General features: G+C 35.3%; 1 protein-coding gene, 1 non-coding gene and 1 pseudogene across 6 annotated transcripts; 1 reads left to right on the plus strand and 2 right to left on the minus strand.

Annotated features, from left to right (window-relative positions):
• Nucleotides 1-12,459: 12,459 nt before the first annotated feature.
• TRNAL-CAA (transfer RNA leucine (anticodon CAA)) lies at nucleotides 12,460-12,543 on the minus strand. The gene has a single exon. It is a non-coding gene; the product is annotated as a tRNA-Leu (tRNA).
• A 35-nt stretch (nucleotides 12,544-12,578) lies between these two features.
• On the plus strand, nucleotides 12,579-15,793 carry LOC145105009 (U11/U12 small nuclear ribonucleoprotein). 5 transcript variants are annotated; one of them, XM_079042155.1, is made up of 10 exons: nucleotides 12,579-12,775; nucleotides 13,208-13,384; nucleotides 13,873-14,047; nucleotides 14,132-14,487; nucleotides 14,605-14,688; nucleotides 14,771-14,836; nucleotides 14,927-14,999; nucleotides 15,081-15,415; nucleotides 15,501-15,541; nucleotides 15,643-15,793. In XM_079042155.1, the coding sequence occupies exons 3-10, from the start codon at nucleotides 13,993-13,995 to the stop codon at nucleotides 15,716-15,718; spliced, it is 1,086 nt and encodes a 361-aa protein (XP_078898281.1). In that variant the 5' UTR covers nucleotides 12,579-12,775; nucleotides 13,208-13,384; nucleotides 13,873-13,992; the 3' UTR covers nucleotides 15,719-15,793. The 5 variants fall into 5 exon arrangements, with proteins under 5 accessions (XP_078898281.1, XP_078898280.1, XP_078898279.1 ...); XM_079042154.1 differs by having other exon boundaries at nucleotides 14,148-14,487; nucleotides 15,646-15,793; XM_079042152.1 differs by having other exon boundaries at nucleotides 12,581-12,775; nucleotides 12,911-13,384; nucleotides 14,148-14,487.
• Nucleotides 15,794-21,976: 6,183 nt separating this feature from the next.
• On the minus strand, nucleotides 21,977-22,983 carry LOC145105014 (RING-H2 finger protein ATL67 pseudogene; annotated as a pseudogene).
• Nucleotides 22,984-25,308: the final 2,325 nt, after the last annotated feature.

The following is a 25,308-nucleotide window of genomic DNA, read 5'->3' on the forward strand; positions in this document are numbered from 1 at the left end:
CAGTGTAGCAAGGAGCATATCACGGTGTTCTCGAGTCTCTTCATTTCAGGTGAGTTTAGCCTCATTGTACTGTGGGTCGAAGGAAACAATGCCGACCCACTAGTTTTGGTTATCTGTTAGTAGAGGGATGCCTTAGGCACTGTATATAGTCATGTAGGATAGAGTGATGACTCTTGATCTAGGCTATTTTACCTATTCCTTGTTTGGTTATGGTTCTAGAGTAGGAATACATGTTCGGGTGTTTATCTCACCTCTGAGTATACATGGTTATGCATTCCTTGGACTGTTGATATTTAGGATGTTGCTATGTTGTAGTGATCTGTTAGATCTGTATCCTGGTATTTAGGATGTTTTTATGTTGTAGTGATCTATTAGATTTGTGTCCTAGTATTTAGAATGTTGCTATATTGTAGTGATTTGTTAGATCGGTATCCTATTATATAGGATGTTGCTATGCTGTAGTGATCTATTAGATCAGTATCCTGTTATATAGGATGTTGCAATGTTGTAGTGATCTGTTAGATCAGTATCCTGGTATATAAGATGTTGCTATGCTATAGTGCACTGTATGTTTATCTGTACTTGCTGGTTATTATCGAGTGGAGTGTCCTAGGGACTGTATGTGGTCATATAGGATAGCATGAGAACTCTTGATCTAGGATTTCTTTCATGTTCCTTGTTTGGTTATGGCTCTATAGTATGATCATATGTTCGGGTGGCTATCTCACCTCTGGTTACTTATGGTTACGTATTTCATGGAGGATAGCAGGTAGCGAGACGGTGTGCGGTGTGAGGACTAGTAGGCGGTAGTGAGTTGTATGATTGTTATTTGCTTGTATTATGTGCCTACTTGATCCTAATTGTTTATATGTCGATATATGGTAGTTGTGGGTTGAGGCGGTCCTGCTTTGTGCTGTAGGCCAAGATACCCGGTGCGGGCCGACTGTAAGCCATAGGAACGGAGGCTCTGGAAGAGCAGTTGGGTTGAGGCGGTAGGCCAACAAACCCTGGGTATTCTAGCCTGATGGATGAGTGGACCCGATGTGTGCTTGTATGTTTATCGTATGGGGTATTTTGGGGGAAACTCACTAAGCTTTGTGCTTACTCAGTTGTTTATTGTTTCAGGTATCATCGGTCGTCATGGGAAGGTGAAGGCGTGACTGTACACATTCATCAACAACAATGAAGATTCCATGCTTTAATATTATTCTGAATTTTTACAAATGTATTTGAAATAAATGGTTTTCTCCATAACGAATTTATAATTGGGAGGATTTACTTAAATAAAATGAAAATTTTTGGTTGTGAAAATGGGACGTTACACCCCAGAGTGAGCACTTTTTGCTTCGATCTTGCATGGGTATCGCCAAATGTTTCTTTGGCCTGAGGACATGCCAACCCGTTTACATGGAGGAGGCTGATCTGTCTTTTGATAAAGGGTTACGTGGGTCGATTGAGGACATTGTGGTTTGTGGGGGTCCTTTATATTGGGGACATTCAATGGCGACTTGCTTCGTTACCAATTAGGTTTGGTGGTTTGCGGTTGTACTCAGTGGTAGAGGCTTCCTCTTATGCTTTTGTGGCCTCACGAGCTTAATCATGGGTGTTACAAGACCACATCTTATGAGATAGCAGCATATATGGTATGAATTCAGATTCTGTTTATGCTTTGGCCTGTCTCCGTGATATGATTCTAGGCTTTGACTTTAGCGGTTTCACTAATAAGGACATCGCCCCTCCAAAAGCCCAACACTAATTAGCGAGTGACCTTTTTAGTAAATTTTCCAAGACATGGAAGTTCACTTCAACATGAAGATTAGGCAGAAAGCAAATTTTGAGTGTCTAAGAGCCCCACATGTTCAATATTTTTGTTATAACTATTCCCATCGACGGTCTTGGCCAACATATGTCGCCAGTGGAGTATCGTTTTATCCTCAAGTATCGTCTTATGATCCCTTTACTTTCGGCTGATGAGACTTGCCCTCTTCGTCTCAAGGCATGCTTGGACTCATTTGGGGAGCATGTAGTTCATTGTAGAGAGCTCCCTAGTTTTAAGTACCGACACGATGTAACGCCCGCAGATCCGGGCTAGTCAATTTAGAGACAATAAGCATCAAAAATGAGTTTTTGATGGAAGATTATTTAGAAGGATTAATATTTTCCAAGTGGTAGTATATGTTATAAGGGTTCCGTACATATAAAGAACGCCGAAATCCGAGTTATAACGAAGAAGTTATGACCTGTCGAAGTTTTTCGGCAAAACCGGCACGGCACCGGGAGACGTAAATATTGAATTTAAGATGGAGGAAATTTTAGCCTTAAAAATCTAAACAAAAGTTGTAGTATACGTTAAACCGAGAACATACAAAAAAAGAACGCCCAAATCTGACTTCGTATGAGGAAGTTATGAATTTTATAAGATTTGGCATAGCAGTGCACGACCCAAAACTCGAATTTTAGATCGAGCGGTTTTTGGCCTACGCGACGTAAATGAGAGTTGAATATATCATTAATAGGAACTCAACGGTAAAAAGACAGACGAAAACGGAGTTTGTATGTAGAAGTTATGAATTTTACGCGGACATTTAACAGTATAATCTCCTCGTACTGTTAAATTTAAGATCGGTCAAGAATTAGCCGATGGAGTCAAAATGAAAGTTGTAGATCTTATTTTTACCAACGCGTGGATATAAAGAACGTTGAAAACGGAGCTCGTATGCGAAAGTTATGAATTTTTAAAAATCGGCTGATTTCCACCATGTGTGCGATGCCACGTGTCAGCACCTGGCTCAGACTTGGAGCCCAAGCTCACTCACGACGTGAACATCAAGAAATTCACAACGTGAATCTTCCTCCAGCCCCCTATAAATAAGAGGTGAAGCCCTCTTCATTCCTCACACCTCCCATCACTTCCCTCTCTCTCTAGAACCTCTCTCTAGCCCCGAAACCCCCCAAAAAGCCTAAGGAACCTCCCTAGCACGAGGCGGAAGCCCCAGAGCGCCCGACGGCTCCGAGAAGAAGAGCCTTTCGGCTCGGGAACTCTACTCCAGCGAAGCCCGGTTTTGAGAAAAAAACCTGTTGTAAGTGAGCTACGCCTAACCCAACTTTAGTATAGCTTATGTTTCAATATAGTAATGTTATTAGGACCTTATAATAAATATTTGGGCTATTATTATGGGTTATATAAGTTTCGTTATAATATCTTTTTAACCACTCGCGGTACGGGGAATCTGGTTTAAAGGGTCGCATAGGGTTGTTGGATTTCAGAAGTGCTATATGCCAAAATGGCTTGACCTCCGGTGTTTTATGTCTGACCCCTGTCTGTACATAGTGGTTGGAAAATATTGTTTAAACGCTTATATAATAATAATAATAATAATAAGACTAATAATTAGTCACGGTAAATATTAGACTAAAATCTAGTGGTAATAATACTAGGTTTCGTCAAAGGAAATTATTTTTATGAAGCGAAGCGCTGTCTGAGTTCGGAATCACCACCTTAACAAGTGAGTGCATAGTTACTTTCATCTTACACATAGATATGAAGTATTTTATATAAATTACATGCTACGTGTGCATATTATCTGTATACTTGCTATCTATGCTGTATGAACGATTTTATACAAGTTTTATATGATTTAAGCTGTATATGTATTTATATCTACATAATATGTTGGGTAAAACATGGGTAGATGAAATATGAGTTAGAATATAAGTTGAGAGGTAATATAGACCATGAGGTAAGGGTGAGAGGTGGACGATGTGAGAAGCCTTTTTCCAAATGCTGGCCCCGTCATCTAGCAGAGTATGGATGACAACCACGGACTATTCTAGACAGTCTAGTGGAACACTAGCAGGTTCGCAACCTGTAGGTGTTGTGAACGATGTGTTCACCGGTGTACTCTAAAAACCCATTGACCTGTATCACAAGTGGATTCTCGAAAATGATACTGTCAATAAAACCCTGGAAGATGCGCCTAAAGTACTCTACCGACAGAAGCACCTAATAGAGAACCTCATAACCCCGGCAGATGCGCCTAAAGGACTATACCGGTATATGCGCCCCATAAAGAATGTCACAATTTTGGCAGTTGCGCCTAAGTGATAATATTTGCAGCTGTGCTTGATAGATGTGTCATTAGCAACGATGGATTTCGTGCCTATTCCTTAGGATAATCCTTAGGAATGAATGAACGAGGAATAGCTGATTCTTAGGGTAGATCCTTAAGAGTAAATAAGATAATGGGGATGGGTAATTGGGTTGATTGATTGTTTGATGATTAAACATAATGATTATATTATTGTGGGTTAAAAACCCTATGTACTCACCAGGTTTCCCAACCTGACCCACTCAAGCTTATTTGTATCACAGGTGTCGATATGAAGCTACTTTACACTGAAAGATTTAAAAGAGATGTAGATCACTGGTGTAAATGAATGTAAGTTCTGTTTATGCTTATGCTTCTGTATTAACGATGACATCCCAAGGTTTTGAAAATGAATAAAAATACATTTCTTCGGAAATGCTTTGATAATGTATTTATCATGTTTTTCTGGGAACAAATTCCGCAACATTTTTATTAAAAGAAGTACTTTGATTTTTATAAAGCATAAACAAAATCGGTCTTTTCTGGCCGAGAAAATGGGGATGTCACAGTTGGTATCAGAGCATTAGTTTAAGCGAACTAGGAATAAGGATTTATTTCTAGACTTAAACTTAGAATGCTAAGCGATGATTGTGAGGAGTGTGTCTAATATATTTTTGGTAGTACACCTGAATAGACGCAAGCACTAGCTTATTTAGGGAAAATGCCTAACATGCTTTTTTGTGCTAAATGATTTGTGATGCTTTATGTTATCGTTTGATCGGATCTATGGTCTGTTGCCGACCAGATCTGGAAATTTTATGTGCTCAGGTTTCTAAACGTTTAATTACGATATTAGAACTGACATGTAACTTTTTGGAGTAATAAGGAGGAATACGCATCTAAATCTTCCTTTATCTATATTCTCGTCTCAATACACCGAACGCCTACTTTGGTGTATAGAATGTCATGATAAGGACTCATAGAAGACTGAGCAAATGGAGGAAATGAGAAGGCTTACGATATTGAATGATACCTATCGGAAGATATTTTAAGAGTGATATCTTGCCTTTAGAACACATCTAAGAAATAATATGTCTAATACGGGAGAAGTACACTTTCGATTAGTAGAAAGAAAGATTTTTTGTATAATCCATGAAGTTATCCCATCGTCTGACATTTCCATCACCAACCGAGTTGAAGCATAATTGATGATTGAAGATACGCATGGAAGGAGTCCTAGTAGAGTCTAGGGAAAATTATATGATTATTTGGACATATCTGTATGTGTTAAAATTGTTTTTTGATAATAACTTGGAAAACTGCGAGACAATACATGGGACGAGTATGAGTAGGTGTGAATGGTAGTAGACGCCTATACTACCGGAAGCACAGGACTCACACTTGGATCAAGGAAAGTCACAAGGTTACCAAGAAGCTAGTAGTTGATTCCGTTTTGTTCATGTATGTCATTACCATTATTTCGGTAATGAATAAGAAGATGATTGTTATTCCGACCCTAGTGGTCATACCAAATTGAGTCCGACTACGAAGAGTATGTTACGTGGTTCCGAGAACCAAGTTTGATGTAGCACCTGCCTTAAGCCAGAAGAATTAATCAAAGCGATCAGTAGAGGTATCGCGACAGTAGCTTGTAGCTAGAAATGCTACCTTTTAAGATGAGATTAGAACATGAAGGAAAGTATAGTCTGTTCTGGAAGACTCTAAGAGACCTGAGTCTAAGCGTTGCAACATACGATGATAGATCATTAGAATATGACACATCGTTCCATTGTAGTAATAAAAAAACTTATCTTAAGTCCGTATCCAGTGAGGATCGAGATTGTAACTTGAAGGTCATAATTTGGAGTCTAACGTGAGATATGGAACAAGTGCAAGATCGAGCATCGCCTGCAGTCAAGGAGTCCAAGAGTTAGATACTCATTCGAAGGAACAAAGAAGTTACGATTATTACCTAGGATGAAGAGATAACGTATGGAGTCATTATACTGCCATGTTTCGTTGATGATTCCGGGACGTAATCATCCTAAGGGGGAGATAATTGTAACGCCCGCAGATCCGGACTAGTCAATTTAGAGACAATAAGCATCAAAAATGAGTTTTTGATGGAAGATTATTTAAAAGGATTAATCTTTTCCAAGTGGTAGTATATGTTACAAGGGTTCCGTACATATAAAGAACGCCGAAATCCGAGTTATAACGAAGAAGTTATGACCTGTCGAAGTTTTTCGGCAAAACCGGCACAACACCGGGAGACGTAAATAGTGAATTTACGATGGAGGAATTTTTAGGCTAAGAAATCTAAAAAAAATTTGTAGTATACGTTAAACCGAGAACATACAAAAAAAGAACGCCCAAATCTGACTTCGTATGAGGAAGTTATGAATTTTATAAGATTTGGCATAGCAGTGCACGACCCAAAACTCGAATTTTAGATCGAGCGGTTTTTGGCCTACGCGACCTAAATGAGAGTTGAATATATCATTAATAGGAACTCAACGGTAAAAAGACAGACGAAAACGGAGTTTGTATGTAGAAGTTATGAATTTTACGCGGACATTTAACAGTATAATCTCCTCGTACTGTTAAATTTAAGATCGGTCAAGAATTAGCCGATGGAGTCAAAATGAAAGTTGTAGATCTTATTTTTACCAACGCGTGGATATAAAGAACGTTGAAAACGGAGCTCGTATGCGAAAGTTATGAATTTTTAAAAATCGGCTGATTTCCACCATGTGTGCGATGCCACGTGTCAGCACCTGGCTCAGACTTGGAGCCCAAGCTCACTCACGACGTGAACATCAAGAAATTCACAACGTGAATCTTCCTCCAGCCCCCTATAAATAAGAGGTGAAGCCCTCTTCATTCCTCACACCTCCCATCACTTCCCTCTCTCTCTAGAACCTCTCTCTAGCCCCGAAACCCCCCAAAAAGCCTAAGGAACCTCCCTAGCACGAGGCGGAAGCCCCAGAGCGCCCGACGGCTCCGAGAAGAAGAGCCTTTCGGCTCGGGAACGCTACTCCAACGAAGCCCGGTTTTGAGAAAAAAACCCGTTGTAAGTGAGCTACGCCTAACCTAACTTTAGTATAGCTTATGTTTCAATATAGTAATGGTATTAGGACCTTATAATAAATATTTGGGCTATTATTATGGGTTATATAAGTTTCGTTATAATATCTTTTTAACCACTCGCGGTACGTGGAATCTGGTTTAAAGGGCCGCATAGGGTTGTTGGATTTTAGAAGTGCTATATGCCAAAATGGTCTGACCTCCGGTGTTTTATGTCTGACCCCTGTCTGTACATAGTGGTTGGAAAATATTGTTTAAACGCTTATATAATAATAATAATAAGACTAATAATTAGTCACGGTAAATATTAGACTAAAATCTAGTGGTAATAATACTAGGTTTCGTCAAAGGAAATTATTTTTATGAAGCGAAGCGCTGTCTGAGTTCGGAATCACCACCTTAACAAGTGAGTGCATAGTTACTTTCATCTTACACATAGATATGAAGTATTTTATATAAATTACGTGCTACGTGTGCATATTATCTGTATACTTGCTATCTATGCTGGATGAACGATTTTATACAAGTTTTATATGATTTAAGCTGTATATGTATTTATATCTACATAATATGTTGGGTAAAACATGGGTAGATGAAATATGAGTTAGAAGATAAGTTGAGAGGTAATATAGACCATGAGGTAAGGGTGAGAGGTGGACGATGTGAGAAGCCTTTTTCCAAATGCTGGCCCCGTCATCTAGCAGAGTATGGATGACAACCACGGACTATTCTAGACAGTCTAGTGGAACAATAGCAGGCTCACAACCTGTAGGTGTTGTGAACGATGTGTTCACCGGTGTACTCTAAAAACCCATTAACCTGTATCGCGAGTGGATTCTCGAAAACGATACTGTCAATAAAACCCTGGCAGATGCGCCTAAAGTACTCTACCGACAGAAGCACCTAATAGAGAACCTCATAACCCCGGCAGATTCGCCTAAAGGACTATACCGGCAGATGCTCCCCACAAAGAATGTCACAATTTTCGCAGTTGCGCCTAAGTGATAATATTAGCAGCTGTGCTTGACAGATGTGTCATTAGCAACGATGGATTTTGTGCCTATTCCTTAGGATAATCCTTAGGAATGAATAAACGAGGAATAACTGATTCTTAGGGTAGATCCTTAAGAGTAAATAAGATAATGGGGATGAGTAATTGGGTTGATTGATTGTTTGATGATTAAACATAATGATTATATTATTGTGGGTTGAAAACTCTATGTACTCACCAGGTTTCCCAACCTGACCCACTCAAGCTTATTTGTATCACAGGTGTCGATATGAAGCTACTTTACACTGAGAGATTTAAAAGAGATGTAGATCACTAGTGTAAATGAATGTAAGTTCTGTTTATGCTTATGTTTCTGTATTGATGATGACATCCCAAGGTTTTGAAAATGAATAAAAATACATTTCTTCGGAAATGCTTTGATAATGTATTTATCATGTTTTTCTGGGAACAAATTCCGCAACATTTTTATTAAAAGAAGTACTCTGATTTTTATAAAGCATAAACAAAATCGGTCTTTTCTGGCCTATAAAATGGGGATGTCACACACGATCTGGTTAGAGATGTTCTTTTCGACATATTTAGGCGCACCGGGGTTTCTGCCAAGAAAGAGGCACCTGTGAACTTTCTGACTGACCCATTGGAAGGAAGATCAACACTTAGACCAACTGATGTTTTAGTATTTGGATGGGCTGGAGGGAAGTATGCATGTGTGGATCTAACAGGAGTTTCCCATCTTGTGGGCTTGGGGAGTGGGGTTTTCACTGTGGGGCAAGATGCATCATGCAAAGTGGCAAAACATGAGAAAGCGTGCATGAAAAATCAACACACATTTATACATTTTGCATTTGATACTTTTGGTTTCCTTGCGCCAAAAGCTGTGGAGCTCCTCAATAAGGTTCAACGGGTCATGCATAGTAATGTTATGACCCCAAGATCTATGGATGTTGTTTTTTTAAAAGAATTAATTTTGTTATCCGAAAAGGGGTTGTGACACAGCTTATTGATCGTTTACCCCCTACGTCTATATAAAAGGTTCTTCACTTAATATGTTTTAGTAAAATACTATAGAACCTCTTGAATAATACATAGTTATAAAGGAGATTTTGTATTATTCAATGTTTTAAAACCCGAGTCAACCCGACCGGTTCAACCGGTTGGACTGTGACCCGGGGTAGAAGGCGGGTCAATTGAGAATGGTTTTTTGTAAAAATACGGAGGGATCGAACCGGTCGGGTTTCTCCTAAACCGCGGTCGAACCGTTTATGTCGAACCGGTTAAAACTGGATTGACCTGTTTTGATAGGGCTTGGATCGATTAATTGATGTTTTCTTCTCCTATCGACTGTGAAGGTGACGGTTTTGGTTAGTTTACTGATTATTTATTGTTAATTGATCACTGTTTCAAGGTTTCTGATTGTGTAGATTATGTAATTAGGATCCAATTAACATATGTTTATTGATTATAACATTGCTTTTCAATGCCGTTAAATATGGAATCAAGGGAAGAAGAACCATTACAAGCACAATCTATAACATGTTTTGATATTTTTTCAATATTTAAACTTTGAAGACATCAAATTATTGGTTTTATATGTCTAGGCATTATACAAGAAAGTAAAAATATATGAAAATGTAAAAAGACCATAAACCGGTTTGAACCAGTCATCACACCGGATCAACTAAAAACCCGGATTTTAAAACATTGGAATATTTCGAAATTCGAAATAGGTTCCTCAAGAAAAACCTAGAATTTTGTAGCGTGTCTCTTGTGGGACATGTGTACTAGATCCTAACATGCCTTTTCAACCAAGTATTCCTTAATATGTACGTCCCTTTATCACATGGCCTTGTTTTCCTTTTCTATTGGTTCCTTTATTATGTGATATCACTTGTCAACTTTCTACGTGTAAATCCAACGACTTATTTCATTTGTCTTATAGTTATTTAAATAAAAACTATAAAAATGTAGTATAAACTAAAACAGATATTTCATACGTTTTAGACTCCATCTCATATTGTACTAGTTATGTCGACCTAAATAAATACATATATCCACAAGTAAAGAACAATGTCATAGGTAATTTATATAATAGCTCTACATGGACTTGAATTCCTTTTCAGTGATTGACGATGAGGATTCCAATTCCATTTACAATGATTGTGTAAAAGTATGCCTCGCTAGCCCCATTTTTCTGGCTCTAATATGATTTTACACTGTGCATAGTGCATACGCATACAAATTATGATATGTTTTGATGTGCATGTCTAGTAAGTGACTACTCATATTTGACGTATGCTCTCTATATGTCGTCTTCTATGATTTGATGCTTTTACTACCGACATATATCTTTTTAATGACGATCTGGTAGGGGGCCATGTGTCTATTTTGGTCTCATGCGAGCTTTATAAAAATAGAAAAATGTAACCAACGAACAACACTTTTGATTGGGTAGTTGGTATAGTTCCACGTACGTTTCGACATAGATAGCCAGGGATAACAAACGTGTAGATATTTGCTTAATGATAGATAAAAGCCAAGGCTTGTTAGGTACACTTATGTTTCCTATTATTTTTGGAATGTAAATAGAGTTTTGATTTCTATTTGACAACTAAACGAAAAGAGATATTAATTTGGTTATAAGATTCTTTCTTTTAAAAATGTATGATGAAAAATTAAAAAGTAAAATGAGAAACTGTGTTCATTTAGGTCAGAAAGTATAATCTAATTAAAATCATGAAGTGAATGTAAACTTTTTCCCAGCATATAGTTTTTTAACTATTGTGTTGTTTGTTTTTTGAACCACTAAATTGTATTAAGCTAGCAAGAAGTTATAATGAAAAAAATACAAAGAGAAAATAAACTATGGTCAAGTTTTACAACCATTCAACCCAATTATGCACCTCGATGTTTAGGACTCAAATTCTATAATGGATCTAGTGATATGTAAAAGATTTCGACCTACTCGTGTTTAATTTTTGCATGAAGGTTGAAGTTCGCTAGTTATATATGTTCTTATTGTTAGCATGATCACGTTAAAGATTATGGATGTGGGTTAATATCATGAACGTTAATCACACATGTAATCCAAAATGACAATTGATGGGTGAACAGTGGATGATGGATGTGAGTTAATATCATGCACGTTGATCACACATGTAATCCGAAATTATGATTTGATAGGTGATCGGTGGATGGATGGATTTGGATTAATATCATGCACGTTGATCATACATGTAATCTGAAATGATGATTTGATGGGTGAACAGGAATGGGTAAGAGAGAAGATGTAAGAGCATCTCTATCGGCTCTTTCAAACCCATTGCAAAGAAAATTTGAAAGCCACATCATCAATCATCTTTCAACTTTAGAAAGACTTGCAAAGGTGTCAACTCATCATTATATCAATTCTTGATTTTCTTTATTTTATTTCTTTAGTGATTAATAATAAATAGAAATTAAACATATACTTTAGTTTTTCAAGGATTGAATATTAATTTGTGTTGGTTACGTTCGCTTCTTTCCTAACCTATACAAAAATATGTATAATAATTATTTTTTATTTAAGCTGAAACTTATTATATTTATATTTACTACATAAGAAAACATATAAAAATTATTTTTTATTGAATTAAATTTTAATTGATTTTATATTATACAAGGAACTCATGCATGTACGTTATATATATATATATATATATATATATATATATATATATATATATATATATATATATATATATATATATATATAAAAAGTAATTGTTGATGTGACAGTGGGGACCACTTTTGAAAGATGAGCGTTATTGCACTGATGTGAGTAGTCATTGCAAAACTGATGTGACGCAATTGAAAGATTAGTGGCATTGCACTGATGTGGATGGTCTAAGGGGCTTTATTATGCATGTTAACCACATACTAGAATGCCCTCGTGTAAGCTTGTGATGCCTCTAAAACGGAAGAAGACAAATAGTGTGAAGTTAATGGAGTAAAATTAAAATGAACCTTGCAATAGGACATAAATTGGAAAAATGGACCAAATGTTGAAAAGTAATCAAGTATTTTCCATCGATTATCTAATAATAAGTATTCATGCTTATACTTGAGTAAAATTTATGTAGTTATCCAAAAAAAAAAATGTAATCTCCATCGAGACAATATTTTGATATCACAGAGAGACTTGATATTAAAAAAAAAATTGTTAAAATTGTCAGAAGTGGGATTTGAACCCACGCCCTCTCACGAACTTGATATTAAAAAAAAAATTGTTAAAATTGTCAGAAGTGGGATTTGAACCCACGCCCTCTCACGAAGACCAGAACTTGAGTCTGGCGCCTTAGACCACTCGGCCATCCTGACTTGATGTCTAATAGGTGATTACAGTGTATTTATCGGATTATTGCGAGGTTTTAAGGACTTCATCAATGGCTTGATGAACAGTGCTTTATTCCGTCTGCTACCTTACGTCTCTTCTCTTCACCCTCTGCCTTTCTCCATACAAACAAAAAACGCGTCCTTGCTCACTACCACCGAAGTCTGATCCGGTGTCCGATTTACGGTTTTGGTATACGACTGTGGCCTATTTCTACAGGTACAAATAAATATCTCCTTCTTTCTCTTCGTTGTTTCTGTAAATCCTTGGTGTTGTGGGGATTTGAGTTTGCGATTTATGGTGAAGTGCCGATTTCTGATTTAGGGTTTTTGTTTCTCCGTTGTTTGTGTAAAGAGCTGGGGTTTTGGGTTTGTGATTTTTAGACACAGTTTTTTAAATGTGGAACGTATGCAATTACCTATAGATAGCAGGGTTCTTGGTAAGGCGCGAAAAGGCGCGATTTTTTGTGTAACGCGTAAATTTGGGCTTGGGTAAATACTTAATCCATGACCTCCATTCTTTCAACGTAAGTGAAGTAAAGGGGGAAAATTAGTGAGGGTTTTTCTTTTTCACGTCTCTAGCTCTCGATCTTCACCTGCTTCAGTCCATTCTCATCACTATCTGTTGAATACTGATCTTCACCTGCTCCAGTTCTTCAATCAATGTAGCCGACTAGAGCTCTTCGATTTCATAGTGCTACTGCTACACAGCTTTCATTATTTTCATGGCCATCGAGGATCATATTGGAGGTGTAGGAATCGGAATTTAGTCATTTATCGGCTGAATATTGATCATCACTACTTCAGGTCATCACTGAATAACCGTTTGGTATGTATTAGAATTTCGAATTTCGTCTATTCATTTGATTATTCTAATTTTCTTCACTACTCTGGAATCGATCATCACTACTTCAGAGTTCAGACCCACTTTGCGTTTTTCTTGAATATTTCTGAAGTCTCGAATTCCATGTATGATTTTCCTGTAATTACACATGTGGGAACGTGATCATCTTTTATGCTCTCTTGTTCTAATATACTTATATACAACATGTTTTTAAGCTACTAATCTACTTTATAACTTTTTTCTTTCAAACCGGAAATATTAAAACTTAAAACTTATGTATTCAATTTTTAGTTTTTTACCAAGTTAAATGTTTGTGAAAGAATTAAACATAGATACTTGAGACCATCAATTCCATTAGATAATAGATACCTGTTCTCAAACTATATAATATGGATCTTGCAAACACATTACTTATTAGAATTTTGTTATGCTGTAGTAATGTTATATTCCATGATTTTGTAATTTTTATGCAGTATTTGTTTGTATGAATATGATGATGCGTCCGATGAATCCACCTCCATTTCATCCAGTTGCACCTGCACCATGGGTCCCACCAATGCCACCATTGACAAGTGGCTTTTGGAACCCAACAAATGTGCAAAGCTCCCTCAAGGAATTACAAAACACTCTTCATCTTGCAGAAGCAATGTGAGTATAACTTATAAGATAATCATTTAGTTTTGATTCCTGATTCCAATAATTATTCTCTGATTCCAACTTCAAGATATTTAGTTAAGAGTTGTTACAGGGAAAAGGAATTGGAGATGCTTATGGCAATGAAAGATGGAAACCTAGAAGAAACAGAGATTACTGATTCAAATGAAACTATAATTGGAAGATTCCAGAAGTTTCTTGAGAATAACATGATGACATTGGACACTCAAGAGAAAATCTCATTAGAAGCAGCAAATGGATTGATATCAAAACTGAATATTGATCTTCAACCATTTAAGATCATCACTGATGATAAAACACCATGGGAGGAGAAATCTGCAGCTGTGAAATTAGCAAATAAACTCCATAAGCATAAAAGAAACAAACTTTGGAGGAAAAGAAAGAGACAACAAATAGGTGAAATGCTTGCAAAGGTCAGTGATACATCCACCCTCAATTTTAATTTCATTTTCTTTTATATTTTTTTTTAATCATAGTAAGAACATTTTCAGTATGCTTGAGTTTACCTAAGTTTTTTCATGTGTTACAAGGAACGTGAGCAATTTGAGAAAGCTGATCAAGAAGCTGATGAATGGAGGGCTAAGGAAATTGCAAAAGAAATCGCAAAGCGAAGGGTAATATTGGAATTTGAGACTAATCTTTAAATTAAGATCCAAGTTTTTGCACATAATTTAATTAGTGCAAGTTTGTTTACAGGTGGAGAAGATGAAGGAAATTGCAAAACAAAAAGCTAAAGAGGAGCGAATAAGATTAGAATCAGAGGTGATAATAATCTAAATCTTCAACTTTTTATAAAATCATGTCATTATAATTATAAAAATTCAGATTCTCATTTTTTTATTTTAATTTCAGCTAGAATTAGTGTTGATTGTGGAGAAATTACAAGAATTACGCTCCATCAGGATCCAGAAATTAACAAAGCAAGGTTTGTATTTGTAATAAATATAAAGTTTGTTATTATTTCAGTGTATAATTATTAATTTTTTTTTTTATATAATTTTTTCAGGGCATTTTCTCCCAGAGGAGGATGACAAATTTCTTGAAAGAATTCGTGCTGCAGTTGAGGCAGAGGAGAGGGAAGCAATGGCTGCAGCTGATACAAATACTGCTAAAGATGCAATTACAAATGCTTTAAATTCAGAAGATAATCAAAGTTTTGTTAAAAATGGAGATAAAGTAATTGAAGAAAAAATAAATGAGATTGAAGTAAAAGAAGGAACAAATGCAGTTGTTGATGCGAATAATCATGGTAAAGGATATTATGATTATTCAGCAAGTTTGCCACTTGAATTTTATCATTATTATCATGGAAGTAGCACTGATATGGGGACATTAATCGAGGTGAGTTTGTAAATTTATGATTTGTAATAATTACTTGGAATTATTACTTGGATTTATAGAATTATTTATTTAATTTTACTTACAGGTGAGACGGACATGGGATGCGTATATAAGACATGGAGGAAGGTGAGTTATTAAAAAAATAATCATAGAATTATAATAAAGTTGTAGATGTGTTTATTTTATTAAATATTCATTTGGTTTATTTATTTATTTATATGTTGCAGTAGAATACCAGGTCATTGGGTTGAACCTCCCCCACCAGCTGATGAAGTATGGGCATCATACCTTGTGAAACATTGATGCTAATTTTTTTTTTTTTTTTTGGTAAAACATTTAAATATTAATTTTACTAATGATATCTTGATTTTGGTATTATGAGATTTTTTTTTTACTTTGTTATCTTTTTGAAGTCATATTTTAATGTTTAACTGATTCACATGCAACTAGGAAAATATATATTTCTTTTACCTTTGTGTTATTGAGCATGATGTTTTTGACCAATGTACAATGTTTATCAAAAATAATTTTTGAAATTATAGTAACTTTGCTAATAAATAAAAGTAATTTTGGAAATTATAGTAATTCAAGTGGTAAACTGGCTAATAAATAAAAGTTTTTGACCAATGATTAAATGTTAAGTACCTCTTAGTAGAACAAAATAGAAAAACTTAACGACAACTAATATCGTGTAATAAATTGTTAACGGATGAGTAGATGAAATAGCAAAGTAATGTTTTTCAAGAAATAAATCTTTGAATTATTTTTTTGGACCAAGTATTTATTTTTTTAATTGTTTTTGCCATGATTCAGCAACCAACTATAACGTACTCGGTACTTCTTATTCAGTCATTTCGTATGATTTTCTTTTACCATTATTTTGTTGTTGAATATCATTACATGAAGTGAAAGTTTTACATTATATTTTGTTTTATATTTTTAACAAATCATGTCATGTAAATATAATAAATAAATACATAGACTAATAGAAGTATAGTAGAACATACAAAGAACGGGCTGAACCAAGCTTTTTTCATACCAAGAAAAGACCGGTCCAGATAAACCTGAAGCTTGTTCTAAACCCACAATGACCAAACTTTTTTATAAACTTCTGAATTTGTTTTCGGTCGTGGGAGTACCATTTCTTTTTTACTTGTACTTTAACCTCTTACATTCATTGGGTCGAGTTTTCGGGTTGGTTTCGGGTTCAGGGTCATGTTCGGGGAAAATTTCTGCCCTAACGGGGCGCCCCGATAAGAAACCCGTCAGGTATCGGGTCGGGGTCGGGGACACATTTAGATATTGGGTTCGGTGATGGGATACGCTGCTCCGCCATGTTGCCATTCCTATACCGGATCGGCTGGTTCGACCGGGTTCCTGGTCTGACCTGGTCAGGTTGTCGGTTTTTTGAAGAACAAAAACCATTTATATACGAATCAGTGAAAACCGGCCAGTATTCACCAAAACCGGTTCAATCATAACGGTTCAACCACTAAAAAACGGTTATATATATATATATATATATATATATATATATATATATATATTCAATAGAGAACCATTATTAATCAATGAACCAATGAACTAATCCAAAACGTCGAAATTTAAAGCGATCAACAGCAAAATGAAGGGTTGTAGACTTTTACAATCGACGCATATGCACCGGATTATAATAAAACTCACTTTCTTTTTTTAGTTTAATTTTTTTCAGGCCATGTTTTTTATCAAAAAAGAAAAAACCCGAATATATCATTGTTCGTGATTTTTCGGCCTTTTTCCATAGAGATTCATATTAATATATAAAAAATGATTTTGTTTTTCAAAAACCCACTTTATTTTCTTTATTTGTTGAAAAGTTAAGGTCTATTTTTTTTTATAGAAAAAAAATTAATAAATATATCAAAATTCATATTTTTTTGGTACTCTTTAAACATAGATTCATATTGATGTGAAAAAAATCGAAATTTCAGTTTAGGTTCACATTGTAAACCTGTTCAGATTCACAGTGTGAATAATAGTAAGTCAGATTCACAATGTGAATAAATCCATTTGTTGATTTTACAAAACTAATTTATGAGTAATGAAAACGTTAAAATATTATAAAACTACATGGAATATATTTTGATTCATATGTAAATTTCACTAAGTTAATTTGCGAATGATCAAAGAGTTAAAATAGTAAGTCAAATTCACATTGTGAATATTACAAATTGAAATACTTATAGTTTAGATTCATAGTGTTAATCTGAACTGATCGAGTTTTTCACATTGTGAATGTTACGAATTGAAATATTTACAGTGTAGATTCACAGTGTGAATCTGCACTGATCAAGTTTTTTTTTAATCGGTGTTGATGTTTATTAATAGAGTACAAAAAATTAATATTTTTGGTATAATTAGTTTTTTGGATAAAAATAAACTTAAATATTGAAAAAAATAACAAAATGAAGTGGTTTTTTTCGAAAAAAAAAATCGTTTTTTAGATATCAACATGGATCTCTATAGAAAGAGGACGAAAAATCGTGAATAACGGTATATTCGGTTTTTTTTTCCGATAAAAATGTAGCCTAAATTTTTTTTTTAAAAAAAAGGTGAGCTTTTGGGTAAGAAGATGAATTTTTTGGTATAATCCGGTTTGTGCGTTTAATGTACAAATGTACATCTATTTCCTTGTCCGTTGATCATTATGATTTCCGTCGCTCACAATTGGTTTATTGGTTCCTTGTTAATTATGGTTATCTATTGAACATTTCCACGCGCGCGCGCGCGCGCACACACACACACACACATATATATATATATATATATATATATATATATATATATATATATATATATATATATATATATATATATATTTTTTTTCTAATTCCTTTTGTAATTTTTTAAAACTTAATTTTTTTGTAATTTTTTAAAACTTTATTTAATTTCATTGGAAGTTTTTATACGAACCAAAACCATATTTCTTGCCTCTTGTCTATTTTCAACTTAATCTTCGAGGTATTTTGTATTTTTTATAATTTTAAAAATATTATGATGTAGGGAAAATGACATAAGTGCCCTACGAACTTTTTAGGGTTTATTCGTTTAGTCCCTAAACTATTTTCGTGGTTTTATGAGGGCATAAACTCGTTTTTATCGTGTCTATTAGGTCCTTTTGGAAGAATTGAAGGGGTAAACCGGTTACCCATTGCCACATAAGCAATAAATCATCCTCCCTTGACCCAGGTATGCAATAAATCATCCTCCCTGGATCTTACACAAATCAACATTTTCCTCGTTCTTCCCTCACTCCCGTTCCTCGTCCTTCACAAACTACTACAGATAACACAAAACTTACTTACAATTGCAAGAAAAATCTTCAAAAAAGATTAGGATCTTTAAAAAAAATCGTCATAAAAAATGCAAACCTAAATAACTGGTTTGGGTTAAAATAAAGATCGACGAACTTAAAATTAAAAACCTAAATCAGTGGTCGATGGAGAGATTGTCGGTGGTGGTAAACCTAGTTCGTCATCAAAAGCTTCTAGTAGATACTCCAAATCCGGCTGATCGACGAGCTCCGACAGATTGAAAATTTCATCCTCAAAGCTCCTAATCACATAATCAAGATCTGTAATGTTCACACCACCTTATGTTGTCCTGTTCTGTTCTGTTCCGGTGAATATCTCATTGAGTTTTGTCTTTTGAGGAACAATCTCGCTATTGATTCTATCTAATTTTTGCAATATATCGTTTCTGATGCTCGACAAGATAGTGTACAACTCTTAAAATTGACTAATTCTTCAACATCCTTGCTTAGATTATCGCTTGTCAGTATATCAATCAACGTCAATAACTCGAGGGTAAACTCATGAAATTTGTTCGCGACTGATTGCTGCATAATCAAAAGCCATATTTTACTTTCGTTGCATCAATCTTCATTTAACTCTTGCTCTGCAAGATAATCTACAACTCTTCAAAGCACAACACCACCGGCTTTGATTCTTGTGGGGTAGCTGGAGAGGCGAGAAGAGGTAGATATAAAGACCAGGAAACAAAATTGTGCCATGATTCAAGGATGTAAATCTCAGACTTTGAAACTTATGAGTTAAATAGGGAAATACAAAGATCTAGGTTGTAAGTCCAGGACTAGATACATGCTTCAGGCTTAATCCATGAAGCGGTGACAGGTGTGGTAGTTAATGAGGTGGAGCTGGGTTGCACCATGAGTGGCAGTGAAGAAGATGACTGCATCGATTTTTGAATGAGTTTAATTAAACTTTTAACAAGTAATTATTTCATAAAAGTTAACTAGTACACCTAGGCAGCCATATATCGCCACATCAATGCTGATTCGGTGCCACGTGTGCTTCAACTGTATTTGTGACATACTATACCGGTTGTTTTAGGTGAAGGTGACTAAAAAAGCAGGTCAACAGCTACTTTATGCTCTCATAAAACCACAAAAATAGTTTAGGGACTAAACGAAGAAACCCTAAGAAGTTTGTAGGACATTTATGTCATTTTCCCAATGATGTAATAATGACGTCATCCAGTTTTTTGGATGAGAACGTTTGAACCATCAAACCGATAAGACAATCGGTCCGGTTTTCAAAACCTTACTTATGTTTCATTTTGAACCATTTGGGTTCATGTGAATGTCAAAGTTATATAATTTCAATGAATGTCTTCATTGTTGATAATAAAATTGTAAATTGATCCAATTAAGTTATAACTGAATAGTTAAATTTAGTTTGTACTACATATTCATGTTTTCAATATTGAAAACAAACATTATTCATTGGCACGGATCACATCGAACCTATCTATTCAAACAAATGTCAAGCCTAAGCCCCAATGAAAAAGAAAATCTAAAAAAAAAAATCATAAATTAATTTTTTTTTAATGGCTAGTACACACCCTCTAATTCTACTCTTAATCATCTTATTTTATCAACGACGAGATTTGAACCCTCAACTTTTATCAGAGGGACACATTTTCAAACATTTTGATACCGTTAGGCCAAAGACTATTTTATCATATTAATCTATTTTGTTATGATATTGGTTGTATTTACCTAATTTGTTATGATAGTAATAATATTTAATTTTTTAAAATTTAATTGATATATATTTAAGGATCTGTCGTCAAGTAATCATTAACTAGGATGATAATCCATAATCACTACTTAACCGACTTAATACCACTTTTACAACCTTTTTTTATACTACTTAACCGACTTAATACCACTTTTACAACCTTTGTAAAAAAGTAATTGGAAAAAAATCTCATTACGTGACCACCTATTCAGAATATCTTTGATTCCAATTTTAACCATTTCTATTTACAACTTGATTAATTAAAAAAGAAAACGTAACGAAGCAAACACCCCTACTAACATTTTTTGTTAGTGTCGGTAGGTACAGCATTGGTGGTAAGCTAAAGGACACCTCACAATTAGTTGATTCTTGATACAAGTACAAGTTGGCACATGATGTTTAATCAAGCCACCACTTCGTTTTTCCACCGAAGTGACTTTCATACTTGCATCATTAATTCTTCAATAAATATAAAAGAGTAAATTACATGAATGGTCCCTATGGTTTAGGGTAGTTATGGTTTGGTCGCTAACCCTCTTTGATTCACACCATCCATATAGTTTTGTTTTGTTTCAATTTTGGTCTTGATCAGTGTAAAATAACTAATTTGCATATTTAGATTCTTATGCATATATCATCATGTTTTTTGTTGCAAATTTGTAGTTATGTTTCGATTTCACGTTAGGGTTTGATTTTTGTTTGGTTTTGATTTAATTTCAAGTTTGATTTTGATGACCCGGGTGACTAGTGTTTGTATCGGAGGTGAATGGAGTTGGGGTTACACCTAATCTTTAACATTGTGGGGAGGAACAGGTCGAGAAAGAGAGTGAATTTTAGTCATTTCATGTATGATAAGGACTAAAACAGAAACAAAACCAAACAATATGGATAGTACGAATTTTACAAACCACATGGACTATTTGTGTAATTTACTCTAAAATATATGTCTATAATACACCAATTATCCATATGTTTGAGGGTCTACCTGCTTGTCCATTGTCCCTTCATTATATAGTTTTCTGTTTTTCTATAACCAGACTATGAAGCAAGTTTCCAAATGTAAATTAAAAAGTATTCCTCCAAAACCGATGGACCAAATGAAAGGTGACCCGACCCTACACCATACACCATATGCATAAAGCACGAGTCAAGGACATGGGTCTTGACCACTTGGAAAAAGATGTCTCGCCTTTTCGGGATTTCAACTATTCAACCTTCTCTTCATGTATTTGAGTTTGAAATCAACAAATCGCTTCACAAATGTAGATTAATAATAATAATAATAATAATAATAATAATAATAATATACAATGTTAATGATGCCCTAAGATACATAAAAGTTTCAGAGAAACAGATATGCAGTAATGGAGTTTGGTACCTTTGATGAGAAGTAGGAAGAATTTGATGCCAGATCTCAAGAATCAAGATCAAACAACTTCATCATAATCCTCAAACAATTCTTCTTCCAATCCCAATAATATTATTTAACGAAAATATTCAGTATAATATTAAGATCCAAAACAATCTAGATTTACATAAGCTCAAATCAAGCTACAAACAGGAAACCAATGAAATCAACTAATAAGGACAAACAAAAGAAACAGAAGACAAGATCTGGTTCTGGTTCTGGTTCTGGTTCTGGTTGGTGAGTGCTGTTCCATTGACAAACTGACGATCACCTCTGGCGACGACCGTCGGAGTAGTGTGAGAGAGGAACAACCTCCGCCAACGGAGTAGATAACGGCGTCGGAAGCGGCGAGCTCCGACAAACAGGACAACTCGCGTTCAGTTTCAACCAAGCGTCGACGCAAGTCAAGTGAAAACAGTGCTTACAATCCGGCAACATCCGCATCATCTCCGCCTCTCTATACTCGCACAAACAAATCGCGCAAAGAGTTTCAATCCCTTTCGGAATCCCTTTTGAGAACGGAAACTTAGGGTACGAGTTGATAACAGATTGATCCAGTCCAACAACAACGTTCAGATCTTCGTTGTTCTCTTCGTCGACGAAAATTATGCTGGGGACGAAGACGCCGTTATCGGAACCACCGCCGTTAGGGTTTCGAATTTGGTTGCGGTGTGTATGACGGTGGCGGAAGCAGATGTATGATGCTAGAAGAAGGGAGGAGAAGAGGACGAGGAATCCGAAAGCGATGGCGATTGCGTAACCGAGACCAAGGTTGGTTATGTAGTAATGAGTGACGCTCGAAAGTTGCTGCTGTTGCTGCGGCGGCGGTGGTGGGTAAAGGATGGTGGTGGACATTGAGGAGAATGGTGGTAGTGATGGTGGTGGTCCATTGGAGGGAAAAGAATAGGGGAGAATATGAACGGGAAAGGGGTTTTAGAGGGTGGTGGTGATGGTGGTGGTGGTTGGGTTGCTGAGCTGCAGCATTAAATGACTGCGTAAGAAATTAGAGAAACTCCATTAATGGCGATTCAAACCATTAACAAACGAAACCAAAGGTCCCCAACCGAATTTTTAACAACTTATCCTTGCAAAATTTATAAAAGAAATGATTATTCACATTCACATTTTATTATTATAAATCATCTATGTTTTTCGAGTTTTCTATTTTTATTATAAAAAAATCAAATTGAAAGAATAAAATTTCATTAAAAGTGTTATTTTAGAACAAACAATTCATAATCTATTAAATATTTTATTTCAGTTTTAATCTTTTATGAAGTTGATTTATATATAATTTTATAACTTCAAAAATTTTATCAAAAATTTCTAACCTAATGGTATCAGGTGATGTCTTCATTTATTAAGGTTGAAGGTTAACTATTGTCGTGAATCGTGATAATAATGTAGTGTCAAACGAGACTTTTTATTCAAAACAGAACAATTTTTTCAATCGTTAGATTTTCAATATAGGTCATTGTCATCTCTTTATAAAAAAAAGGTAAAAAGGTAAAATAATTTCCACCACTTATCATTATTAAATAAATAAGATTAAAAAATACTAAGAATTGCTCATTTAAATCACATTTTTTTTTATTTCATCATATTACACCTAAAGTTTAGGCTAGAAGTTTTGATCAATTAAATAATTATTAACCCAACGGTATCAGATGTTGTTCTTATTTCTTAAGATCGTGGGTTTAAGTCATATATGATACATAAATGGAATTAAAAATAATGTAGAAGTACGTTAAATTTGTTGTTCTAAAAAATGATCGTCAAATCATAAATTCATAACAAAATAGTTATCTATACTCTATAGGATAACATACTTGATGAATTAAATAATTTTGAAAGTTATTTTATATTTACATTATTTTAAACATAAATTAATATAATTGATTATAATAATAAAGAATTATGGAAATTATGGACCAAGACTTATAAGTTATTAAAATTATATTAAATAAAACATATGAATTAGGGAAATTATTGTAACGACATGATTTTTCAAAAAAAAAATCAATTTTAAAACTCATAAAGCATGTCTCATCATTGATTCTCAAAAACAACCAACAAGTTTTCAATACAATTATTCAAATTCAGGATCCACAATCATAGCTTCATATCAAGAGTGTGTGTACAATCACGTCGGTGCCTTCCCGTGATCTCCTAAGGTACCTGAAACACATAACACATAACACAGTAAGCACGAATGTTTAGTGAGTTCCCCAAAATACCACATACAACACATATTAGCCACTCGAGGCTATAACTCTGTACGACCCTCTGGTCAATGTGTCTCGGTGGGACCCTCCAGTCCCATAACTCTTGTGGACCCTCTGGTCCTAACTCTGTGGACCCTCTAGTCCTAACTCTGTGGACCTTCCAGTCCTAACTCTGAATCATACATAGCATAAATCATATAGGATAACACAATATATCACATCATACAAATAACATATCATGTACCCTGTCACACAACTCTAATTACCACTCTAGGTAAAGTATAGTGAGAAGACTCACCTCGGGTAACTCGGATAATCTCGAACTCGAAATACTGTTCTAGCCTCCGCCTAATCACATAAAATAATTATCTCTAATTAATACGGCTCTCAAAGGCTAGACTAGTCTCTCCCTATGTTCTCTCAGAAGGGTAAAAGACCATTTTACCCCTCCAATGGCCCAAAGGTCCAAATGTTGACTAAACCCTAAAAGTCAACGAAAGTCAACCCTCCGGAGTACGCGGCGCGTACCAGCTCTGTACGCTGGGCATACGCGAAGGCTTCACAGAATCGGGGAGCTCGACCCCCTACGCTGCGCGTACTGGGATTACGCCCAACGTAAGTCCCAGTTTCATACTCCTCATGATTTTGGTCTTAAACGGTTAAGACATAAGTTCATATTTCAGATCTGGTCATTCTAATACCTCTTAATCCATAAAGTCGAAACCTTTAAGCCTTTGCATGGCTGTAAAGGTCACCAATCACTCCAAACACATATCCTCTTTCCTCATTAAGCCCTTATCTCATGCATGACTTAATCTTAACGTCCAAGATTGGATTTTTATGGATCTATAACACAAGATACACTGAAATGGGGAAGATCTAGGTCCATGGAGTCCCTTTGCTCATAAAGTCTCCACCTTTGGGACTTAAACCCTAAAAATGCTCCTAGATGATTTTCATAGCAAAGAGAGACCAAGTTTGAAGCTTTTTACCTCTGTGAGAAGCTCCCTACTCAGCTTAGCTCAGATCTAGAAGCTTGGACTCCAATCTTTCTTCTTCAAGGCCTTCTCTTCTTCTTCACAAGCACACAAGAACACTTTCAAGCTTAATCACACACACACAACTTAGAACGAAGGTTAGGGCTCACTTGGGCTTTCACTCTCTGGAAATGGTGGCTGG

The sequence above is a fragment of the Lactuca virosa genome, chromosome 4 (assembly GCF_052849685.1).
Source record: "Lactuca virosa cultivar CGN04683 chromosome 4, Lactuca_virosa_CGN04683_v6, whole genome shotgun sequence".
NCBI classification, from domain to species: Eukaryota; Viridiplantae; Streptophyta; class Magnoliopsida; order Asterales; family Asteraceae; genus Lactuca; species Lactuca virosa.

What these genes read in the sequence shown, in the direction of transcription:
- LOC145105009 (XM_079042153.1), top strand. Translation starts at nt 13,884, where the DNA reads ATGAATATGATGATGCGTCCGATGAATCCACCTCCATTTCATCCAGTT. An exon ending in CTTCATCTTGCAGAAGCAAT is followed by an intron (nt 14,048 to 14,147) that starts GTGAGTATAACT and finishes GAGTTGTTACAG; the next exon opens with GGAAAAGGAATTGGAGATGC. An exon ending in GAATAAGATTAGAATCAGAG is followed by an intron (nt 14,837 to 14,926) that starts GTGATAATAATC and finishes TTTTAATTTCAG; the next exon opens with CTAGAATTAGTGTTGATTGT.